Raw genomic sequence first — 21,557 nt, 5'->3', positions numbered from 1 at the left:
TATGGGATTATTTAAGAAATCTATTTGTTCTTCTGTTAGTCTAGGCAATTTATATTTTTGTAAATATTCATCCATATCCCCTAGGTTGGTATATTTATTGCCATATAGTTGGGCAAAGTCGTTTTTAATGATTGCCTTAATTTCCTCTTCATTGGTGGTGAGATCCCCCTTTTCATCCTTGATGCTGTTAATTTGCCTTTCTTCTTTCCTTTTTTTAATTAGATTGACCAGTACTTTGTCTATTTGTCTATTTTGTCTATTTTGTCTGTTTTTTCAAAGTACCAGCTTCTAGTCTTGTTTATTAGCTCAATAGTTCCGTCGCTTCCAATTTTATTAATTTCTCCCTTAATTTTTAGGATCTCTAGTTTGGTTTTCTTCTTGGGGTTTTAAATTAATAATTAATAATATTTTTATTAATATAATCATAAATATATAAAATAATAATTGATAATTAATTAATAAACGATAATAAATAATAATGAAATCAAGTTTTTTGATTTGCATTTCTAATTCCTTGATCTCTGTCCTCCCTAATTTGTTAATATATGCTCTCAGGGATATGAATTTTCATCTAAGTACTGCCTTGGCTGTGTCCCATAAGGTTTGAAAGGATGTCTCACCTTTGTCATTTTCTTCAATGAAATTATTAATTGTTTCTATGATTTCTTCTCTAACTATCTGATTTTGGAGTATCATATTATTTAATTTCCAATTAATTTTTGATTTGGCTCTTCATGTACCCTTACCGATCAATATTTTTATTGCCTCGTGATCTGAAAAGGCTGCATTTATTATTTCTGCTTTTCTGCATTTGAGTGCCATGTTTCTGTGACCTACTGTATGATCTATTTTTGTGAATGTGCCATGTGGTGCTGAAAAGAAGGTGTATTCCTTTTTGTCCCTATTTATATTTCTCCATATGTCTATTAACTCTAATTTTTCTAAGATTTCATTCACCTCTTTTACCTCTTTCTTGTTTATTTTTTGGTTTGATTAATCTAAATTTGATAGTGGTTGGTTCAAGTCTCCCACTAATATGGTTTTACTGTCTATTTCCTCCTTTAATTCTCCTAGTTTCTCTATTAAAAATTTGGATGCTATACCATTTGGTTCATACATGTTGATTAGTGATATTTTCTCATTGTCTATACTCCCTTTTAACAGAATATATTTACCTTCCCTATCCCTTTTGATCAGGTCTGTTTTTGCTTTGGCTTTGTCAGATATCATGATTGCAACTCCTGCCTTCTTTCTATCAGTTGAGGCCCAAAAGGTCTTACTCCAACCTATAATTCTAACCTTGTGAGTGTCAACCCGCCTCATATGTGTTTCTTGAAGACAACAAATGGTAGGGTTTGGGGTTCTAATCCAATCTGCTATTTGTCTATATTTTATGGGTGAGTTCATCACATTCACGTTCAAAGTTATGATTGTCATTTGTGGATTCGCTGGCATTTTGATATCTTCCCCTAGTTCTGACCTTTCTTCTTAAGCTATCTCCTTTTGAACCAGTGATTTACTTTAGGTCAATTCCCCTAGTCCCCTCCTTTGAGATGCTTCCCTTTCTAGCCCCTCCATTTTTATGCTCCATTCCCCTCCCTCCTCTCCTTCCCTCCCTTTTTATACTCCCTCCCCTCTCCCCCTCCTTAATTTTCCTTTCTTTCTTGCCCTAATGGATAAGATAGAATTCAGGATCCCACTGTATCTAGATGTTCTTCCCTCTCATATTTGCTTTCACTGAGAGTAAGGTTTAAGTAATTCCACTTCACGCTCTCTTCCTCTCCTTCTAATATGAGAGTTCTTCCCCTCCCCTTCCCATGTGTATCTTTATATGGGAATGATTATTCTATTAAGTCCCCCCCTATTTCTTGAAGTAAGTCTTAGTGTTATCAACGGTTTCCCCCTCCCTTTTCCTTTCTTTGCTCCCACTTTCCCCAAATCTTCTTAATGCCCCAATCTTTCCCTATGCATGTTTCTTCTAACTACTCTTATGATGCACACAATTTTTGAGAGTTACACAAAACATTTCCCCCCATATTAATATATATATATAATTTGATGTAAATGTAGTCCTTATAGAAGAGAGTTTGACTTAAAGAAAAAGATAAGATTTATCTCCTTTTCCCTTTCTTTCATATTTACCTTTTCATGTTTCTCTTGCTTTCTGTGCTTGGATATCAAATTTTCCACTAAGTTCTGGTCTTTTCTTAGCAAATGCTTAGAAATCTTCTATTTTGTTGATTGCCCATACTTTCCCCTAGAAGTATATAGTAATTTTTGCTGGGTAGTTGATTCTCGGTTGGAGACCCAGCTCTCTTGCCTTTCTAAATATCGTGTTCCATGCTTTCAGGTCTCTTAGTGTGTTAGCCGCTAAGTCATGTGTGATCCTTATTGGAGCCCCACTATATCTGAAGCTCCTCTTCTTGGCTTCTTGTAGGATTTTCTCCTTTTCTTGGAAGCTCTTGAATTTGGCAATTACATTCCTAGAGGTTGTCTTTGGGGATTTAGTATAGAGGGTGTTCTATGAACCCTTTCTATTTCCATTTTTTCCCCTTGCTCGAGAACGTGGCAGCAATTTTCTTTTATAATCTCCTGTAGAATAATATCGAGTTTATTGTTTATCTCTGTTTTTTTCTGGGAGACCGATAATTTGGACATTGTCTCTTCTCCCTCTGTTTTCCAAGTCTGTGGCCTTCTCAGTGAGATATTTTATGTTTTCTTCTAATTCATTAATTTTTGGGGTTTGCTTTATTGATTCTTGCTGTTTTATGATCTCACTTTCTGCGAGTTGCTTAATTCTGGTTGTTAGGGACTGGTTTTGCTTTTTCAGCTTTGTCTGCTCTTCTATTGGATGCTTTGAGCTCTTTTTCCAATTGAGCAATCTTATCTGTCAGACTGATGATCTCTTTCTCCCATTTTTCTTTCCAGGTTTCCATCTTTTGGATAAGTTCCAGTTTGAGATCTTCCAGAGCTTATTGATAGTTTTCATTTTGGGAGGCATGTTCTGATTTTTTTTGGATTTCCTCCTCATTCTCCTCTTTTCCTTGGGTACTTCCACCATAAAAGTTTTCAATAGTCATCTTTTTCTCTTTCCTCCTGGAGACTTGATTTTGGGCCATGTGAGCCATCCCTTTGGTGGTTTTATTCCCCTTTCCTTTTTGGTCTGGGGTCTGGGTAATATGGAAGGGTTTTCTGTGAATTTAGGTGGCCTCAGACTAGTTCTTCCCAGCTTCCGAGGTTTCTTAGAGTGCTTCTTAGGGACCCTGATCACAGCCACACTGCCCAGGTGTTCAGCTCCACCCAGATAATCAGCGCGTGGTCTGTCCCTGGTGTTTAGCTCTGCCCAGATGCTCAGCTCAACAGCCCCGAGTACAGCTCTGTGGACCCCCTATGCTCAGTGCAGGGTTCTCCCCTGACACCGCCCTGAGATGTTTTTTCCTGGCAGTCCCCAGATCCCAAGGACCATGGAGTGCCCCCCCCCCCCAGAGAGAGACATTCCCCACTCACTTGCTGTCCCAGTGAGCACTCCAGTAGTTCACTCTGGTTTGGTGGGGGAGGTGGGAGGGGGGAAGGGAGGCTAAGTTCACGTTTCTGTGCAAGATTTTCCTCCTTCTTATTATAGAGTGGAAATGTTCAAACCCCATGTACCTTCGCCTCTGTGGGGTACTGGGGAGTACTGGGGAGTACTTCTGTTCCTCCAAAGGTGATTTTTATGCTCCTTTGATGTAGTCTATTTCATTTGGTGCCAGGGAGAGGAAGCGTATGGTGTCTAGATTGCAGCCATGATTACCCAGAAGTCCTGTTGTATTTTTTGAGGGGTGTTTGTAAGGGTATTGGTAGTTCTTTTAGGATAAAATGCATTTATATGTTTTAAACAATAAATTCAATTAAATCTAAAATAAAATATTTTAAATTCAATTAAAGTATGGAGTAAAACATTTCTAACAGATAATCAGTTACCACTAATGTGCTGTATCTTGAGGAAAGTGAACACATTCTATAAATTGAAATATGTACCCTGCATCTAATATTGAAATCATCCTATTGGAATATGTTTGATAAAAGAAAAAAGAGAACAAGGGGAGTACTGAAAAATTAAAATCATGTCCAAGACGTTACAAATCTTCTAGTTTCAAATTTCCTATCAGTGCATAAAATCAAGATGCAAATTTGATATTTTTTTCTAAGACACCAAGAGTCCTTAATCTGACATTGAGCATTAAGAGTATGAAAGAAAGAAAAAAATCCTTTGTTTGGGAGGTGGGGGGGTGGGAGGACTTGCTATTGTCATTCTAGGTTTTATTTTTACTTTGAAAAGAAATAATGAATACAAGTTTAAAAAATAAACAACATTGGCTGAAAAAGGTAATGTAAAAATAGAAGATAAAAAGTAAACCTTTAAAATTTTGCTAAAGGATCTATTGTTAATTTTAGAGCATATACTTAAAATTTATTTTGCTTTAAAACCAAGTGTCAATCTTGATAAAATAAAATATGTAGCAAAGTCACAGAATTTAAATTCCATTATCATCTCTGATAAGGATAGATCACCATAGAAGGCCCAGGAGATTCTGTTTCCCATCTATGTTTGTCATTCTTTTCTCAGATTTATATATGTTATCTTGGTAGGGATGATCTGGCTTATCTGGGTCCACTCTGTATTTATGTTACATAAAGTCAAGGGGGCACTCACTGTTGCCAGGCTGACAATCCTTTTATACCTCCTTAATTATCTCTTTATTACATTCAATTGAGGCTTTTCCAAACCTTTTCTTTCCTCCTCAAAAATCCCATGTCCCCCCAAACCTACCTCCACCACTCAGCTGAGAACTTTGTCCCATATTTTATTGAAAAACTTCCTTGTCATTTAACAAGAAGCACCCTCTTATACCTTCTTTATCTAGATGCCTTCTGTTATTATTTCCCCTTCACTCCTCTCTCATAAGATGAGGTAGCATCTCTCTGCCCAGGGCCAACCTCTCTACTTGCACAAGTGATTCCATTCTATCCTGTGTTCTCAAGTATATTGGTTGCTAAATCTATCTTTCCTAATCTCTCAATTATCTTTTTAAAAAATAAAAACATTTTGTTTCCGTCAAGAAAATTCTTCATTCTCATTCTTGACTTGCAACCACTTCCCTCCCAAAGGTTGAGAACAAAAGAAAAACAAAACCCATTATAAACATATAATCAATAAAAACAAATTCTGCATTGGGTACATTGAAAAAAATATTTTTTTCTTTTTTCTGCACTGAGTCCCTCATCTCTATGAGGACATAGATAGTATATATATTTTTTTATTATTCCACTGCAATTGTGTTTGCTTTGGGTTCTTAATTCTTTCAAAGTTGCTTGTCTTTACAATATTTTTGTCATAAATTTGTTTCCCTGCTTCTATTCACTTTACTATGCACCAGTTTATACATGAATTTGCAGATTTTTAAAAGAACATTCCATCATTTCTAATTGCACAATATTTTCCATCTAATTTATTAATCATAACTTGTTCATCCATTACCAATTTATGGCATGACCTCAGATTTCCAACTTTGTCTCAAAAAGTGTTAAAATATGTTTGTATATCCTTAAATTTTGTTTGGCACAAATTCTTCTAATAATCTTCTTTCCATCTAATTCCCTCCTCTCTTTTCCTATTTTTTCCCACTTGAATCAAATATATTTCAGCATGTGTATTCTTCCTTTTAAACAGTCCAAAAGAGAGTGAGGTTCAAATGTCAGCTGCTTCTCCAACTTCCTCCCACCTTGTTGAAAAGATATATATATATATATATGTATATATATATATATATATATTTATGCACTCATTTTATAAGGATGAGATAAAATTTCTTATCCTTCCTTCCCCTTCCTCACCCTGCCTTCATGTCATACCTCTTCCTACTTCTTTCCATTGTTATCTTAAAATCACCAAGATGTAATAGAACCACATGAAGGCCTCATGTAATTTGATTCTCCCTATGATTCCTGATGATGATAAGGGTTCAGAGGGTGATATAACATATAATTTTTCTGTATATAAATTTAAGTTTTTTAAATCCATATTTATTCTTTTTATCATTTTTATTTGTATTTATCTTCCAATGTTTCCTCATGCTTCTGTTTGAACATCAAAGTTTCTATACAGCTTTGGTCTTTTCATTAGGGATTCTTGAAAGACCAGTATTTCATTAAAAATCAAATTTTCCCCTTGGAGCATTATACACATTTTTGCTAGGTAAGTTATTATTGGCTGTAAGTCTATATTCCTGCCTTCTGAATATTGTATTCTAAGTTCTCTGCTCCTTTACAGTGGTGGCTAAGTCCTATGTGATTCTGACTATGACTCCTCTGTACTTGAATTCTTCCTTTCTGACTCCTTGTAGTATTTTTGCTTTGATGTGAAAACTTTAGATTTTGGCTCTGATGTTCCTAGGAGTTTTCATTTGGGGATTTCTTTCAAAAAATAAGAGATAGATTCTTTCTATTTCCATTGCTTCTGGTTCTAATAAATTTAGGCAATATTTTAAAGAAATGTCTTGAAAAATGTTGGCTAGATGTTTTTTTGTTGTTGTTTATAATAGTCCCAAAATTCTTAATCCCCTTTTCCAGTTCACTTTTATTTTTATATAATATTTCTCATTTTCTTCTATTTTTTCAGTCTTTTGCCTTTATTTTAGTGTTTCTTGTCTAATGGAGTCATTTGGCTGCTCTTTGATACATTCTGATTTTTGAGGGATTTTGTTGCTTGGGCAAAATTTTGTACCTCTTGTACAAAGCTTTCATTTAATTAATTAAATTTAATTTAATGAATTCCCTTTCAATCCTTTCTTCCATAACTCATTTCTTTCTTTTCTTTTTTTTAAATGCTTCCCTTCCTTCTTAGAATCAATACTGCGTATTGTTTCCAAGGTGAAGAGCAGTATGAGCTAGGAAATGGAGTTTAAGTGAATTTCTCAGGGTCACACAGCAAGGAAGTATCTAAGGCCAGATTTCCAGTCAGGACATCCTGTCTCTTGACCTGATTCTCAATCCACTGAACCACCTAACTGCCCACAAATCTCATTTCTTTTCAATTTTTTTCTTTCAGTACTCGGATTTCAATGAAGCAATCACTTCTGTTTTTAACTCTTGCATTATTTCTTCCATTGTAGATAAATTTTTATCCAGTCTGCCTTTATTTTTCCTGCTGAGACTTTGCTTATAGATGTTTTGGAGTCATTATCTCCTGGGTTGATGTCATGAGCTTTTCCAATACCATATTAATTCTTTAGAAGTTTTTTTCTATTTTCTCATGCTTCCAGCCCATTTCCTGATGCTAGTCTCAATTTGTAGTGTTGTGCTTGAGTTCACTTAAGGAGGTAAGATCTGTACTGGTCCTGTTGCTGCTTCCTTGGGTATATTTAATGTTGTGCAATTCCAGGATCTCAGGGAAAGGCTAGGGGCATGCAAACTTTCAGAACTCTCAAAGTTATCTATTTGAAAAAGACTTATTGCTACCCCCTGGTTAGATGAGAAGAAGGCCTTTACTACATTCTATAAATATTCCAAGGCTTAATAATCTAACTATAAGAACAAGAACTACATAGGATGGGATGATGCCACTGTGTGGGAAGTTAAGATAGAAGCTGGGGAAAATAGTTCCATTCATTAGAGCAAAGACCATTTAAATCATATATTAGAAACAAAAATATAAATAAATGAAACTTTTTTTTTTACCTTGTAGGAACACCAACAGGCAAAATCTACTCCCCAGTCATGTAAGTGAAGCTCAACATTACCAACCGCATGAGCCAGATCGAAACCAACAAAGCAACCCTGGAAGAAAATACAAGATATTTTTAATTTCTTAGTGCTTAGGCAGAGTAGCTGAGGACAGAGTCTTTTGATATATATTATGAAGCCTTTCCACACCATAAAGTAGAATATTCAGATTTTTTTAAAAAATGATTCCTTTATTATAGTACTTTATTTCTTATTAATTTGGTTGGAAACTGCTAATCAGTAAAATATTGCTAAGAATGAGGTAATGAAAACATCAAAGAAAGGTACCCTAGAAGGAATACTTTTTCTAATGTATAACCCATTTATTTACTATCCTATATTGTTTCATTAGTATTGCTTTATTTTTCCAATTCTACTTTAATATGTCTGGAGATAGGAATTTTGTCTCATACTTTCCTGTTATATTCCACAAAGCCTGTGTTAGTTTTGAAAGAATGGAAGCTACTCAATAAATGATTAATTACATGGCTTGATGGGAAAAAAATGTACTAAAAACAGTCCTGAAATCCAGGATCTAGTTCTCATTAGATCACTTACTATTAGTGGGACCGTTGTTAAATAAGTAGTCTTTCTTAGCCTCACTTTCTTCTTCCTCATTGATAAAATGGGAAGAAAAAATTTCTGTCTTACAGAATTGTATGATCAAATGACTAAATCTAAGTGTAAACACTTTGTGAAAATGTAAAGTGTTATAAAAAACATAATAATTCTTATCTAAATATAAAGTCAATAGCAAAAACTATTTTAATATTCTGCATCTGTTATACAAAATGTGTGTGGATCAAAGAGGACACTAGTTATGTTCCTACTTTATGTAAGTCAGAAATGTGAGAATATGAATTTATAAAGCATAATTTATTGGAGAGGTACTTTGAAATACATAAAGTTTGAATACATCCTATGTGAACCCATTTATTTTCATGTTTTCAGTTTCATTAGGACATAGGCTCCACTTAAAGCTTAGAAAAATGCCTCAAACATAATGAATGTAATGTAATCTGGTTGATGCAAAAAAGATTAAGTTTATAAAAAATTAATTCTCATTTAACGTCCAAGGAATGCTCTTTTTAAAAGTGGAATATACCTCTTTATGCAAATAGAAAACCTTTTCTTCAATATCAAAATGTGGAAGCATTACAAATTTTATTGATAATAGGAAACATTTCTTTCATTTTTTATTATAAATAATTTATGGGTAATGATTATTTGGGGAATTAAAATGTATATGACTATTAAATTCCTAGCTTTTGTGACATCACACTTTCTTTGACATTCATTAACACTGGTATGTGATGTGTTGTAAGATGCATACCAATTTTCTTTCCATGAGTAGCTATGAACCTAATTATCCTAATTAAGTTTGATTCATCTGACAAAGTAGAGGGTACTATAGTGTATCTGCAAAAGTCTTGTTTTAGAATTCAGGAGACCTAAATTCAAGACTCCATGTGTTCTTGGTTCAACAACTTCTCTCTGTGCCTTACATTCCTTATATATAAAATGAAGGGATTGAACTCAATGATCTATACGGTCCCTTCCAGTTCTTGTCTTTTCCAAGACTGAGAAATTTTTAACACTTACTTTCCCTATAAAAAATAATGATCTCCAAATTTGAGAGGATGGAACAAAAAGGGGAGTGAATTGAAGGGCAACCAGATGTCTCAGTGGAGAGAGAGCCAAACCTAGAAATGGGAGATGTTGGATTTAAATCTGTATTCAGATACTTCCTAGCTGTGTGACATGGGTAAGTCACCTGACCCTGATTTCCTAGCCCTTAGCATTCTTTTGCCTTGGAACCAATACTTAGTATTGATTCTAAGATGGCAGGTAAAGGTTTAAAAACAAAACAAAACAAAACAGTGAATTGAAAGCAAGATAAAGAAAAGACTCCTACTAACTCCCAATGAATTAAAGTTGCCCGGCCTAAAGAAATTATATCTTAAGGAACTGAAAGTGAAAGCTCAGTTTCATCTCCTTTTCCCTAAATGGAGAAGAAGCCACTGGGAGGCAGTATTTGACTTATTAAGGGGGAAACAATCCTTCAGAATTAGAGCTACAAATACAATAGGCTCCTTGCATAGGTAGTGTATTCTCCATGACAAATGGAATTCTGGCAGAGCTAATATGTCCACTTCTTTTGGGGTATAGTAGAAGGGATTCACATTTCAGGTAAGGAGTTAATCTATGTGACTTCCGACATGTTTTCCAGCTCTGGTCCTATAATTCTGAAAGAGCTAAACCTGAAAGCAATGAAACATTGACAAGCTATTTGCAAAAATTTCACTAGATGGCAGCATTTAAAAATTTTGTATTAAGTGAAAGGTTGCTTTAGAGAAGTGTCTAGTTTACTAAAGTGGAGAAAAATGATAGTGCCGTTCCTGCATGGAGTACCAGTTATATATTACTTTCATAGTTTATAAAGGAAACCAGAGTCACTTTGCACGTTGTACAGTATGATTAAATTGGATATTTTAAAAAGCTATGGTTTCTAAATTGATTTTTATTACTAGCACAAAAGAGAAATCTGAAACAAGTCATTCTGACCATACATTAATGTTTATCACCATCATCAACACTTGTTTTACAGCCCAAATGTGCACATCTCAGCTTTTCCTATTGAAATATAAATTTCTACTAATATTATTGAGTTCTCTGTCAACCAATAAAAAACCCAAACAAGTACTATTTAAAGAGCTTTTCTTTTCTTGCTATGTTTTATATATGATATGCAGAAGTAAGTAATATTTTTCAAAATGTGCTATACAGAAACATGGCCTAATCATTGTCCATCACATTCAGTTTGTGAAGATTAAATTGCAATCCCCTGATTGTAACAATGAAGGTACTTAGCTCTTCCTTTATTGGGAAGATGAATTGTAATCCCCTGTCTATTCTTAGATTTTAAATCCCAAAGTGTTAACTCAGTATTTGAAGTAGATCTGCCCATTTTAATCTACAAAAAACTAACTAACCACTAAAGGTGCAAACTAACTACTAAAGGTGTGATCTAAACAAAAAAGGTGTGAACACCCATTTCATGCATTGAGTGGGAGGTCTGTGACTCATGTGTGAATGAGTGGGAATCCTTGGAGAGGAGCATCTGCTGTGATTGGTAGACTTAAAATTTAGGGGAGGTGACATAAGAGAAAAATATCTTTAAATATAGGACCACAGAGGCCAGATGATATATAGATTGAAGTACTCTGACTCAGAATTGGACTGGAGGATAAGTCTCTAGAGCTTGGAGTGAAGAAGAGTCACTTGGAGGAGAGCCTGGAAGACAGACACTTGAGGAGAGACTGGAAGACAGGCACTAGGACTTGGCTGTGGAACTTGACTATGCAGGAGCTTGTGCAAGAGACCTCAGACTGCTTTCCTTTTAGTTAGACACTGTGGTGTGGTGAGTGAAAAGGCTGACTTAGTTTTCCTGCCTTTCTGGAGGTGTGAACCTCCCAGAAAGAACCATCATCTTGAGACTCTTTCCCCTGGGTAGGTCCTTAGAATTTCTACCTGGCTCAAAAGAATCTGGGTCTTTCTCTCACCCTTTATCTCATTCCTTAATATTTTCTCTCTATTATAAATAAACTACCATAAATATATTTTACTTTAGTAATTCATACCCAAGAATGTTGGTCACAAGACTGTCTCGAAGCTGGGTTCTTCCACTCCGAACTGAAATTGCTCTCCAAACTGAATTCAATTGTCTCCTGACTTTCTACCCCCTCCTTTAAAAGAAAAATTCTCTTATGACACCTCCCTTAAATGTTCACGTCTACCAATCACAGTAGATGCTTTTTTCCAGGACTGCCCATTCTTAGTTTTCACCTTCTTTGGTTTTCACCTCCTCTGGTTAGATTAAATCTCCTGAGGACTTTATACCTCTTGTTAAGCTTGCCTTTTGTAAGTTACTTTACCTTTTTAGGTACTAATTTAACCTTTACAGGTACTTAACACCTTTTTGTATTAGATCTAAAAATAGACCTAGCTTAAGGTTCTAGCTTTACTATAAGTTGGGGACTTTCATTGTTCTATCAGGAGTTTACAACTTTATCTTCCCCTAAGGCACTGTCTGAGTAGAGTGGAGTAATTTTAAAAGTTCCCAATACATTCCTGATCAAGTATCTCCATTGTTACAATAGGGGAATAGCTTTACCAAATCTTCTAAGGTACAGTCTGAGTAGTTTTTAAGATTCACAACACAGAGTTCACAAGTCACTGACTAAAGTGGGTGACAACTCCAGAGGCCACTGCCCTGCCCCTGGGCAGTACTAGACAAACTGAAAGACTGCAATTGGTTCCTGTAAAGTGGAGGAAGGGACAGGAAGAGACATAGAAAAGTGACTATAAAAAGTCCTGAAGAACATTGTACACAGAGACAAACACACTGTGGTATAATCGAATATAATGGACTTCTCCATTAGTGGTGGTGTAATGTCCCTGCACAATCTGCAGGGATCAAGGAGAAAAAAACACTATCCAAAAGCAGAGGACAAACTGAGGGAATAGAAACACCGAGGAAAAGCAACTGCCTGACTACAATGGCTGAGGGGACATGACAGAGGAAAGACTCGGAGCGAACACTCTGATGCAAATACTAACAACATGGCAATGGGTTCAAGTCAAGAACACATATGATACCAGTGGAATCACGCATCGGCCATGGGGGGTGGGAGGGAGGAAAAGAAAATGATCTTTGTCTTTAATGAAAAATGCATGGAAATGATCAAATAAAATACTATTAAAAAAAAAAGTCCTGAATTTCCTGTTGAGGGGCCTTGGACCTTCCCTCAACCTTGGACCTTCAGCCTTGGTTCTTGGACTGCTTCTTGGAGGACTGCTCCTGGATCTTCTCCTTTGGACTTCAGTGTTGGAGGACTTTGCCTTGGGAGTTGGCCTCCAGTCTTCTCCTTTTTAGTTCCTCTTGGATGGGTGAGTAGTTGACTTTCCTTTCCTGACTTCTGGAGAGTTTGGTTCTGGAGATACCTGCTTTTGGCTTTGGAGGAGACTGTGTTGGTAGAATCTAGCTGAAGACACCATTGGATGTGAGGAAGCTCCTGCGGGGCTGAGCCTCAATTCACTGGAGATGGGTTAGCAGGCTTGTTAAAACCTGTCTCTTTATCTACCTTTTTTCTATTTTCATTCTTTCTACCTCTTTGTAAATAAAGCTACTAAAAGTCATTTTTGACTTGTTCCAATATCTTTAAATCAGTGACCACAATATTATTATAGAATTCTCCTATTTAACATAAAACTTTAATTTCCTATAATATTCAACATGAGAAATGCTTGTATAAATATAAATAGGACAAGCAAATAACTAGGGGTTATAGAGGATTAGATATGTATGGAGGCTGAGTGTGATTTACCAATGTAATACTGTAGTGAAAAGGATTTGAATGAAAAGGATGGACTATTTTTAAAAATGGAGATTGTAAAAGGTAGAATGATAAGACAGTTGACCACTGGAATGGGGTGATTTGGGTAGACTTTTATCTAAATCAGAAAGTTGGAACATTAGGTCTTTCAAGATCACCTCATATGATTCAAAAAATATCCAGATACAAACTATCTATTCAGTTTTTAAAGACCTAACAAAGGAAATTTGGTAATCTCTTAGAATACCTTAAAGTTTCACACACTCATTATTAATTTAATCCAACACTGATTAAGTATCTGCCTTGTACAAGGTCTCCTCAGTACTGTGAAACATATTAAAATGAAATAAAATACAATTTCTATTTTTGTTAAACTTACAATCTAATAATACTGTGGTTTCAAATATGTGTTATGCACAGTAGACTGTGGTAAGTGAAAGGAGAGATATAGTGAGAAATCACATTGTTATAAATCTTCCAAAGATATCTCACTCAAATCCTTCATAAAATCTTTCTTTTCTCTTACTATCAATAAATATTTTTGTGAATGAAAGATGAAATGACTGAAGAAACAAAGTTTGGAGGATCTCAGCATTTCAATTTATTAAATAATGCATGCTAATTGAATAAAAATTCCAGACCAAAATTCCTCAGCTTTGGCACTGGACTGCAAGATTTTATGTACTAAAGACAATTAATCAAACAAAACCAATTAATTAAAAGAAAACAATCAAGATGGAAAATTTGATAATATGATTTCTAATTCAAAGAATGATTAGAAAACTTCAAAGTTTGGATGGTGCAATTCTCTGAAATCAGAAGTTTCCCACTCTTCCCAAGTGTTTGTATTCAATCAAAGGAACATGGGAACAATACATAATTGACAAGGATGGGGCTGTTTTTAGGTAAGCTATATCATTTGCTTGAGATAAGAGAAAACTCCTTGCATCAACCTTTGCATCTGACTAGGTTTCTGGTCACCATAACCTAGGACCTTAGTTAAATGTCCATAAGTAGCAGGTAAAACTTTTTCTGACTTTCCAGATGCCACAGGCTAGGTTCAAACAATGCAGTAAGGCTCTTGTTCAATTCTCACAGCTGAATAAAGTTTTTTCACAAGACAGAAATTGGCCTACACCCATGATTGAATATAAAGGGAACTCAGCTAGCTCCAGAATTGAGTCACAAGATGGAGTCAGTGGGGTTTACCCAATTTCCAGAACTATTTGTTATTCTGCTTCCTTTAATATGGACAATAACTGGTCATCCTCCCTGTTTAATAACCTTTTTATTCATCTATAAGTGGTACATTTCATAAGTGTTTGAATGAGGTCTTTAGTTGGTCAATAGAGCAGTCAAATGTTGCACTAAAAGGTTACAATTTGTTTCTGTCTTCTGAGATAAATGAAGAAAAACCTAGTCTAAGGTGAAAGGACAAGAATAGGTAGTTCTCAAAGGAAAGAATACATCTTATCAAAAGCAATATAAAAAATGCCACAAGTAAATCATAATTAGAGAATAAAACAATATATGTACATATATTCAATATAATATAAATAAATATTTCTATGAAAGGTAGAAAAGAAAATAGAAGGAAGACAAGAAGGAAACAGTTAAAGAGTACAGCCTTGAAAGTTGCCTGTTGGATTTATATATACTTAGAGGGCAACGCAAGAGTGAAAAAGAGATTTATAGTTTCATGTACAATCCTCTATGTTCTACTTTGTATGAAGGAGTGTTCATTTTCTTTGATGTTTAAGTTAAAAAATTTTAAATGGTGTTTTTAAACAAGAATACTTTAACACAAGGTTACTGGTTGCACAGCTTTAAATGCCGGTGGATCTACCAAAAATATGGCTTTCCTTGGGAGCAGCCGGGTGGCTCAGTGGATTGAGAGTCAGACCCAGAGATAGGTTCTAATCTGGCCTCAGACACTTCCTAGCTGTGTGACCCTGGGCAAGCCTAGCCCTTACCACTCTTCTGGATTGGAACCAATACATAGTATTGATTCTAAGATGAAAGGTGAGGGTTTAAAAAATATGACTTTCCCAAATATAGTTCTCCAAAATTATTTTTAGGCTAAGGAACCTCCATAAGCTTGGGATGAGAAAACATTAATTATTATTGCTTTAATATGCTAATGGATGGTTTATACTAAAAAAGATATCAAGAGCAAAACTTCTGGATATAACTGCCACTCATATATTTTGATCTTCTGAGGGTCAGACAGAGTCATATGAAGAAAACTGGAGATTTTACTGAATCTCAGGGCACAGACAATATGAAGAGAACATAGATAAGGGAAATTTTGGTCTACAGAGAAGGAAGGAAAGACTAACTTTTTTTGATGTTTACATAAAATGTATGTTCCAGGACAAGAATAATCTTATTCCAGAAAGTTCTATGGAAAAACCCTAGGCAGATAACTGAGTTGTCAGATATAATAATTTCAATGTGGAATTAATAAATGAACATGGAACTCAGCCAGATTGATGACCAGACTTTGTAGGATCATAGGTCATAGATTAAGAGGCAGTCTACCTCCTTAATTTTACTGAAGAGGGAACAGAGGTCCACAGACATTAAATAAAAAGATTGTAAGTAACAGACCAAGATATAAATCCTAATCTTTGGACTCAAATCCAGTTCTCTTTCTAGTCTATCAGGAAGTTCTTTTTGTTGTTATTGGTATCATTTTCCTTATTATTGTTGTTGTATTGGGGTACAAAGTAATAAAATAGGAAGTGGAATTAGAGATTATATGGAAGTCTACTTTATTCTATAAGCTTTCTGAATAAAAAAAAGGCTAAAGCAGGAATTACTTACATATATTTCTATATTCCAGGATTATCCCACACCATTATTAATATATATTTTGTACTTACATTTGCTAACATATCTGTGCTTGTAACAGAATACATAGTGTACTTCCCATCATTACAATAGCAAGAAAACTTATAGGGAAAGATGTAAGATTTAGAGCTTTAGATTTTGTAATCCATAGGTTTCATTCTCCTCAAAGTGAGTAAAACAAACCATGTGTTTTTGACAATTATAAAATATGAAGTTTCAAGGTTTCTCTTTCTTATGTTTGCATATACAAAATAACACTGTTTAAATCTACCTAATGGTCTACATTTTACTGGCTTAAATTTGAAACAACATAGTTTAACAAGTTTTGGTAAGCCTAATAAAGTAAAAGAAGAGTTTGATTAAGTTTTCACTTAGCTTTACTAGCATTTTAATGATTAAATTTCAGGGATGTATTTCATTTTGGGTGCATGTGAAACAAAACTAATATTTTTCATACTAGGAAAGACAGTTTCAGGTAAGGCAAAAAATGAAAAAGAACTGAAACCATACATTCTAAAGGAATGTATAAAGAATGGATGTTGTCTATATTCATGACATGATTAAGTTTGAAGGTCAAATATTTGTTGTTTCCTCTCTTATCTGGAAGAATTGTTACTTCTTTCTTTTGCTCTTATTGCAGAATAAGAATAAAATGCAATAGAAAAAATCAAGTGTTACTAGTATCCCATCATAGACTATTCCTCAAATTATTTATTTCAGGTCACACAAGTATAAGTAGTAGATCTAACTTTCAAACCCAGTATCTCTAAGTCCAAATTTAGTACTCTATATACTGTATCATACTATTTCTGTAACAAAGAATCTTTTGAAATAGTGAATTAAAAATAAAGAAAAATGAAAATGTAGTAAAATTAACCAATAGATCAACCAAGTCTAAAAGTATATGCAATGTTCCATACCCAAAGATCCACATCTCTGCAAATAAGAGATAGATTTGTAGTTTCTCATCACTTCTTTAGGGTCAGACTTATCATATAATTACACAGAACTCAGTTCTTTCTTGCTGTTATTTGAATGTACATTGCTATAGTAATTGTGCCTATTGTTTTTCTCTTTATTTTATTTTGAATTACTCCATTTAGGTCTGTATTCTTCACATATTTCTTCACACAGCAATATTTTTTATTAAAGTCATGCACCATATTTTTTCTATTCATCATGTAGCTGTTAAATATTTACTCTTTAGGTATTTCTTCTGTAGGAGAGAAAGGTCCACATCCCACCTAAATTGATATAGTCATACATGATCTACAGTGTTAGCACTTGATGTCAGTGATGGTGTACAATGGTTATAGAGCTGAGTCTATGCCTTGATTCCTTTATCAGGTGTAAATGCCTCCTAAATTGAGTAAAGAAGGGAACTATGTAAATAACTAAGAAAGTAAATTATTTATAGCTTTAAATAGTTATATAGCTCAACTGTGAAGTGCTTTCAAATATGCCTATGGAAGACATCTCTCCCCTATCTCCCCCATTCCTGGCTGCCTTTCATGGGAGAAGAAAGGAATTTCTCTCTTTTCTTAAAAGAAGAACTACAAGACCAAGCACACATTAAATTATTCCTTGCCAATCACATTTGGCTCTCACCTTTTCGTATAAATTAGTGAACTATTAATTTTTTTACACTTATAAATTAAATTTTATTTTGTATTAGATGTGAAAAAGAAACAAAAAAACTACTCTTAGCTCAGGGGCCATATAAAAACATGCAGAAGGCTAGATATGACTCAGGTCAAATTATGCCAACTTCTGTTCTAGACAATAGTAAATGTTTAGAAGAGAACAGTCACACACTGAGAGAGATGCACATAGAGACTATTGCCTAATGGAACTTTAAGGAGGATGACCCTTTGCAATTAAGAATCAAGATGTGGAGAAGAAACTGAAAACCTCACAAGAGGACTTTTTAAAGAGAAATGTCAGGAATCATGAATTATCTTTGCCATTTATGCCTCACTGACATAAAATGAAGTTTTGAATTTAATCTTCCAATGGATGCTATGGATATTTTCAGAAAATTGAGTGACCTCAGCTTTACAGGCATATGGAGGTTTAGTAACAATGATTCTTGCTATGCCATTTGATTGTATACCTTTGGAAAGAGCTGAGTGTTTTGATTGATTAATAATTGGAAGAACACTGATTAAAGAAAGGTTTATAAGCTACAGTAGGAGGAACAACCAACTACATGGCTGCCCCTAGTTAATAACCATTCTCTGGAGACTAAATCCTTGAGTGTGAATTCAAGTTGGGAGAGGGGGATACATTCCAGAAAGGATGTTACTCATAAATGGCATCCACTTGAGGTCAAAAGAAAAGACTCAAGAAAGACTTACAGAATACTGATGGTAATCCTATTGTGAACATAAAGTGGATTATAAATTGAGTTGCACTGGGAAGTCAAGCATGAGTGGGTCAAGGTATTTTTACTGAAAGGAATGATGACTGAGGTGACAGATGAACATTGGAGTATTAGAGTGAAATTGTGCCAAGTTTGATTAATAGTAAAATCAGTTGTTGCTTTTGTTTGTTTTGCTTTATTGGCAAATGAATTTTTAAAAAATATAACTAGAATCAAATATAATTCTTTAAATATAAACCAAAGAGTTAAACAACACCCAAGGTTAAATAAGATGGACAGTATACTTGGCTTCCTTCAAGGTACAATTCAGATACCATCTGATTGTAGTTATCTTAGTATATTCTTCTTCCTTATGTTATATTGTACTTTTCTATATTTTAAACAATGAATCTCCTGACATAGGACAAGCACTATTTCTTAGTTTTTTCTTGTATACTTAGTACCTCCCACATTTAAAAAACAGTCTTTGGATTTTAGTGGTGTGAGGGAACGCTTACCAAATTAATCTTCTGTAACTCACACTTTTGAAAACTTGTTGAGGACATCAAAAGTTTAAAAGATTTGTCTATGGACACATAGATAGTATGGAAAGGAGGGCGGACTTGAAACTTGGCTCCAAAGTATATGTCCTCTTACTACTACACCAAAGTGACTGGTTTTGCACACAATAGTTGTTTGATAAATGTTTAATGAATTAAAATGACCATTGGTGAATATTGAAATTATAGTTTAACTCAAACTTCCAACTTAAAAGACAAAGACATTTCAACTAGACAACCAATTCCAAGGTTGTTGGGCTTTGACCAATCTGATAGCAAAATCCAAAAAAACTACAAAAAAACCCTTCTCAAGTTTAACTGTAGTCCTTGACATGATGGCACAAAATAATGATAATAATCACAAAATACAATTCTGAATTCTACTGCTATGAGGCATACTAGAAAAATAAAGAACAAAATAAAACTTGGCAATTCCATATATTGTATTTAGGAGCATAAGACTGTTAGAAAGCTCACATGTGTGCAACATAAAAATCTGCTCAATTTTTACAACATGCACCAATTTCCCTCTGAGGTTCCTTCTAGCTTTCAACTTATGATCATTTAATATAGCTATATCCTTGCCTAGCTAAAACATTAGCATTTTTATCACAACTACTTTTAAAGAGTTTGAAGCATGTGTCATATAGAAATAGATGCTATCCATAGCAATATCTTCAACAAGAAAAAAAATTCCATCCCCTGTCCACAATCCTCCTTCTCTCTCCTTTTCTACTTTGCTCACTACCTCTATTAACATGAACACATTGCTTTTTTATCTATAAAAAAGTAGATTAGATAAGATGACCTCTGAAGTCTGTTCTTACTTTACATGGAAGATTCTATGATTTATTCACACTTAACCTTTCACTCTAGTGGTGATACATATGAACTCAACTATCTCTCTACACATAGTTTGTTAAGAAGCCAAAAGGGTGCAACTATTACCTATGGAACTCTGCTTCAATTAGAGTTAGGAAAAAAAAGATGTCAGTATTTAAATTAGTTTGAAGTTCTTGGCATATATCTGACAATGGTGATGGCATTATACATAAGAAACTGTGAACCACCTTTATCAGATTATATGCTAGTCCTACAACTAAGATAATGAGATGGACCCAAAAATTCTTTGACAAAAATGCAATGGATCAACTAGTAATGGGATGTTCAAAAGAGTTGAAGGGAGGACATTTCAGATTTTAAACAAGATGGTTTTGTTAGTAGATGAACTGTAAAGCTATAATACTCCAAGGCAATCCCTTTGGCAACAGGCAACAATGGAATTTTTAATTAAATCCCAAATGAGAGAAATTTCTCCTGGTTACTCAGAAAATAAAAGAGGAAGAAAACAAGACAAAGTCTTTAGGTAAGTCACTACAGAGATTTCTAAGATTTGTGAGACACATGTGGATGCCAAGGGGTTACAGACCTTTATTTTAGTGCTTAATATTTAATAACTAAATTGAGAACACATTACATTTGTGTATTTCATAATATCATGCAATTATCCATTAAACCTGTTTGAATTTCTGGTCAGAAATTTACTAGAGGTTGATAAAGGTGTAAGATTTATTTTCATTAGTTCCATTCATTAGCTTCAGGAACTGAATATGTTAAATAGGCTTTTCACAGATATTAACCTCATCACTTCTTAATGTTCAAATACAATTTGGTTATTACCATTAAAATAGCTAACATGGGTTGTTGAAATACTTTGGTTCAGGTTTACTTGATGTGCTTAAAGTGGACGAGGTTAGAAGTAGTATGAGGAATGGACACAGAATCAGGAAGATCCAAGTTCACATCCTTTCACAGACCCTTATTTCTTCTGTGATTCTGCACTAGTCACTTAACCTTTCTTGCCTTCAGTTTTTTCAAATGTAAATATTTAATTTGCAAAACTTAAATAAATATATAAAGTTTGGGTACTATTATTATTATAATTATTATTAGAGTGGGATACAGTAATGCAGAGTAGGCAAATGACTAGCTTTGGTATGAGGAAGACAGGTTCAGATCCTACCCTCTGACCAATACTAGGTGCATGAGCACAGATAAATCATTTAACCTCTCAGTGAGCTGTGCCATTCTCTAATGTAAAGATTGCTGAGGGGTTACAGTTATTTAAATACTGTAGATAACAAATTGTAGCTCTCTTAAGTATTTTACTCAGAATTAAGAATTTTACTCAGAATTACTCAGAATATACACATTTTAAAGCCAAATGAATGCTAATGATGTTGTTTTCCCTGCACATGTACGTAAACAGAGAAATATGAAGCCACCAAATGGTTAACTATTTATCTGTAATGCTATAACTGGGCAACCTATTAAGAGACAATATAATTTCTTGGATTTCTTGGAATAGCAAAAAATGTATATCAATAAGATTAAAGGCCTTTTTGGTACTTAATATTTAATGTCTAAATTAAGAAAATATTATCTCTATATACTTAATAATTCATTTTATTCTTTACAATTATCTATTGAATTAGGAAACTCGATGTTAATAAAATCTAAGCAATGTTACTTTTTTCTAGGTACTCAAAATAAGCATGAATCAAAAGGAGATCCTGAAATACATCCTATAGCAAAATTTTAGCACACTACCAAAAAGGAAGCAGA

The 21,557-nt window shown here is 34.2% G+C and overlaps 1 protein-coding gene across 1 annotated transcript in view; it reads right to left on the bottom strand.

The window, feature by feature from the left end:
• The window catches only part of KYNU (kynureninase), a 147,296-nt gene that overhangs the window by 42,117 nt on the left and 83,622 nt on the right, over positions 1-21,557 (bottom strand). Inside the window, exon 9 of the mRNA XM_001371076.3 lies at positions 7,717-7,815. Within this exon, the coding sequence (XP_001371113.1) occupies positions 7,717-7,815 (99 nt within the window). The remainder of the gene's footprint in view (positions 1-7,716; positions 7,816-21,557) is intronic.

Source organism: Monodelphis domestica, chromosome 4 (assembly GCF_027887165.1).
Source record: "Monodelphis domestica isolate mMonDom1 chromosome 4, mMonDom1.pri, whole genome shotgun sequence".
Taxonomy (NCBI): domain Eukaryota; kingdom Metazoa; phylum Chordata; class Mammalia; order Didelphimorphia; family Didelphidae; genus Monodelphis; species Monodelphis domestica.
This window is presented reverse-complemented; position numbering and strand designations above follow the sequence as displayed.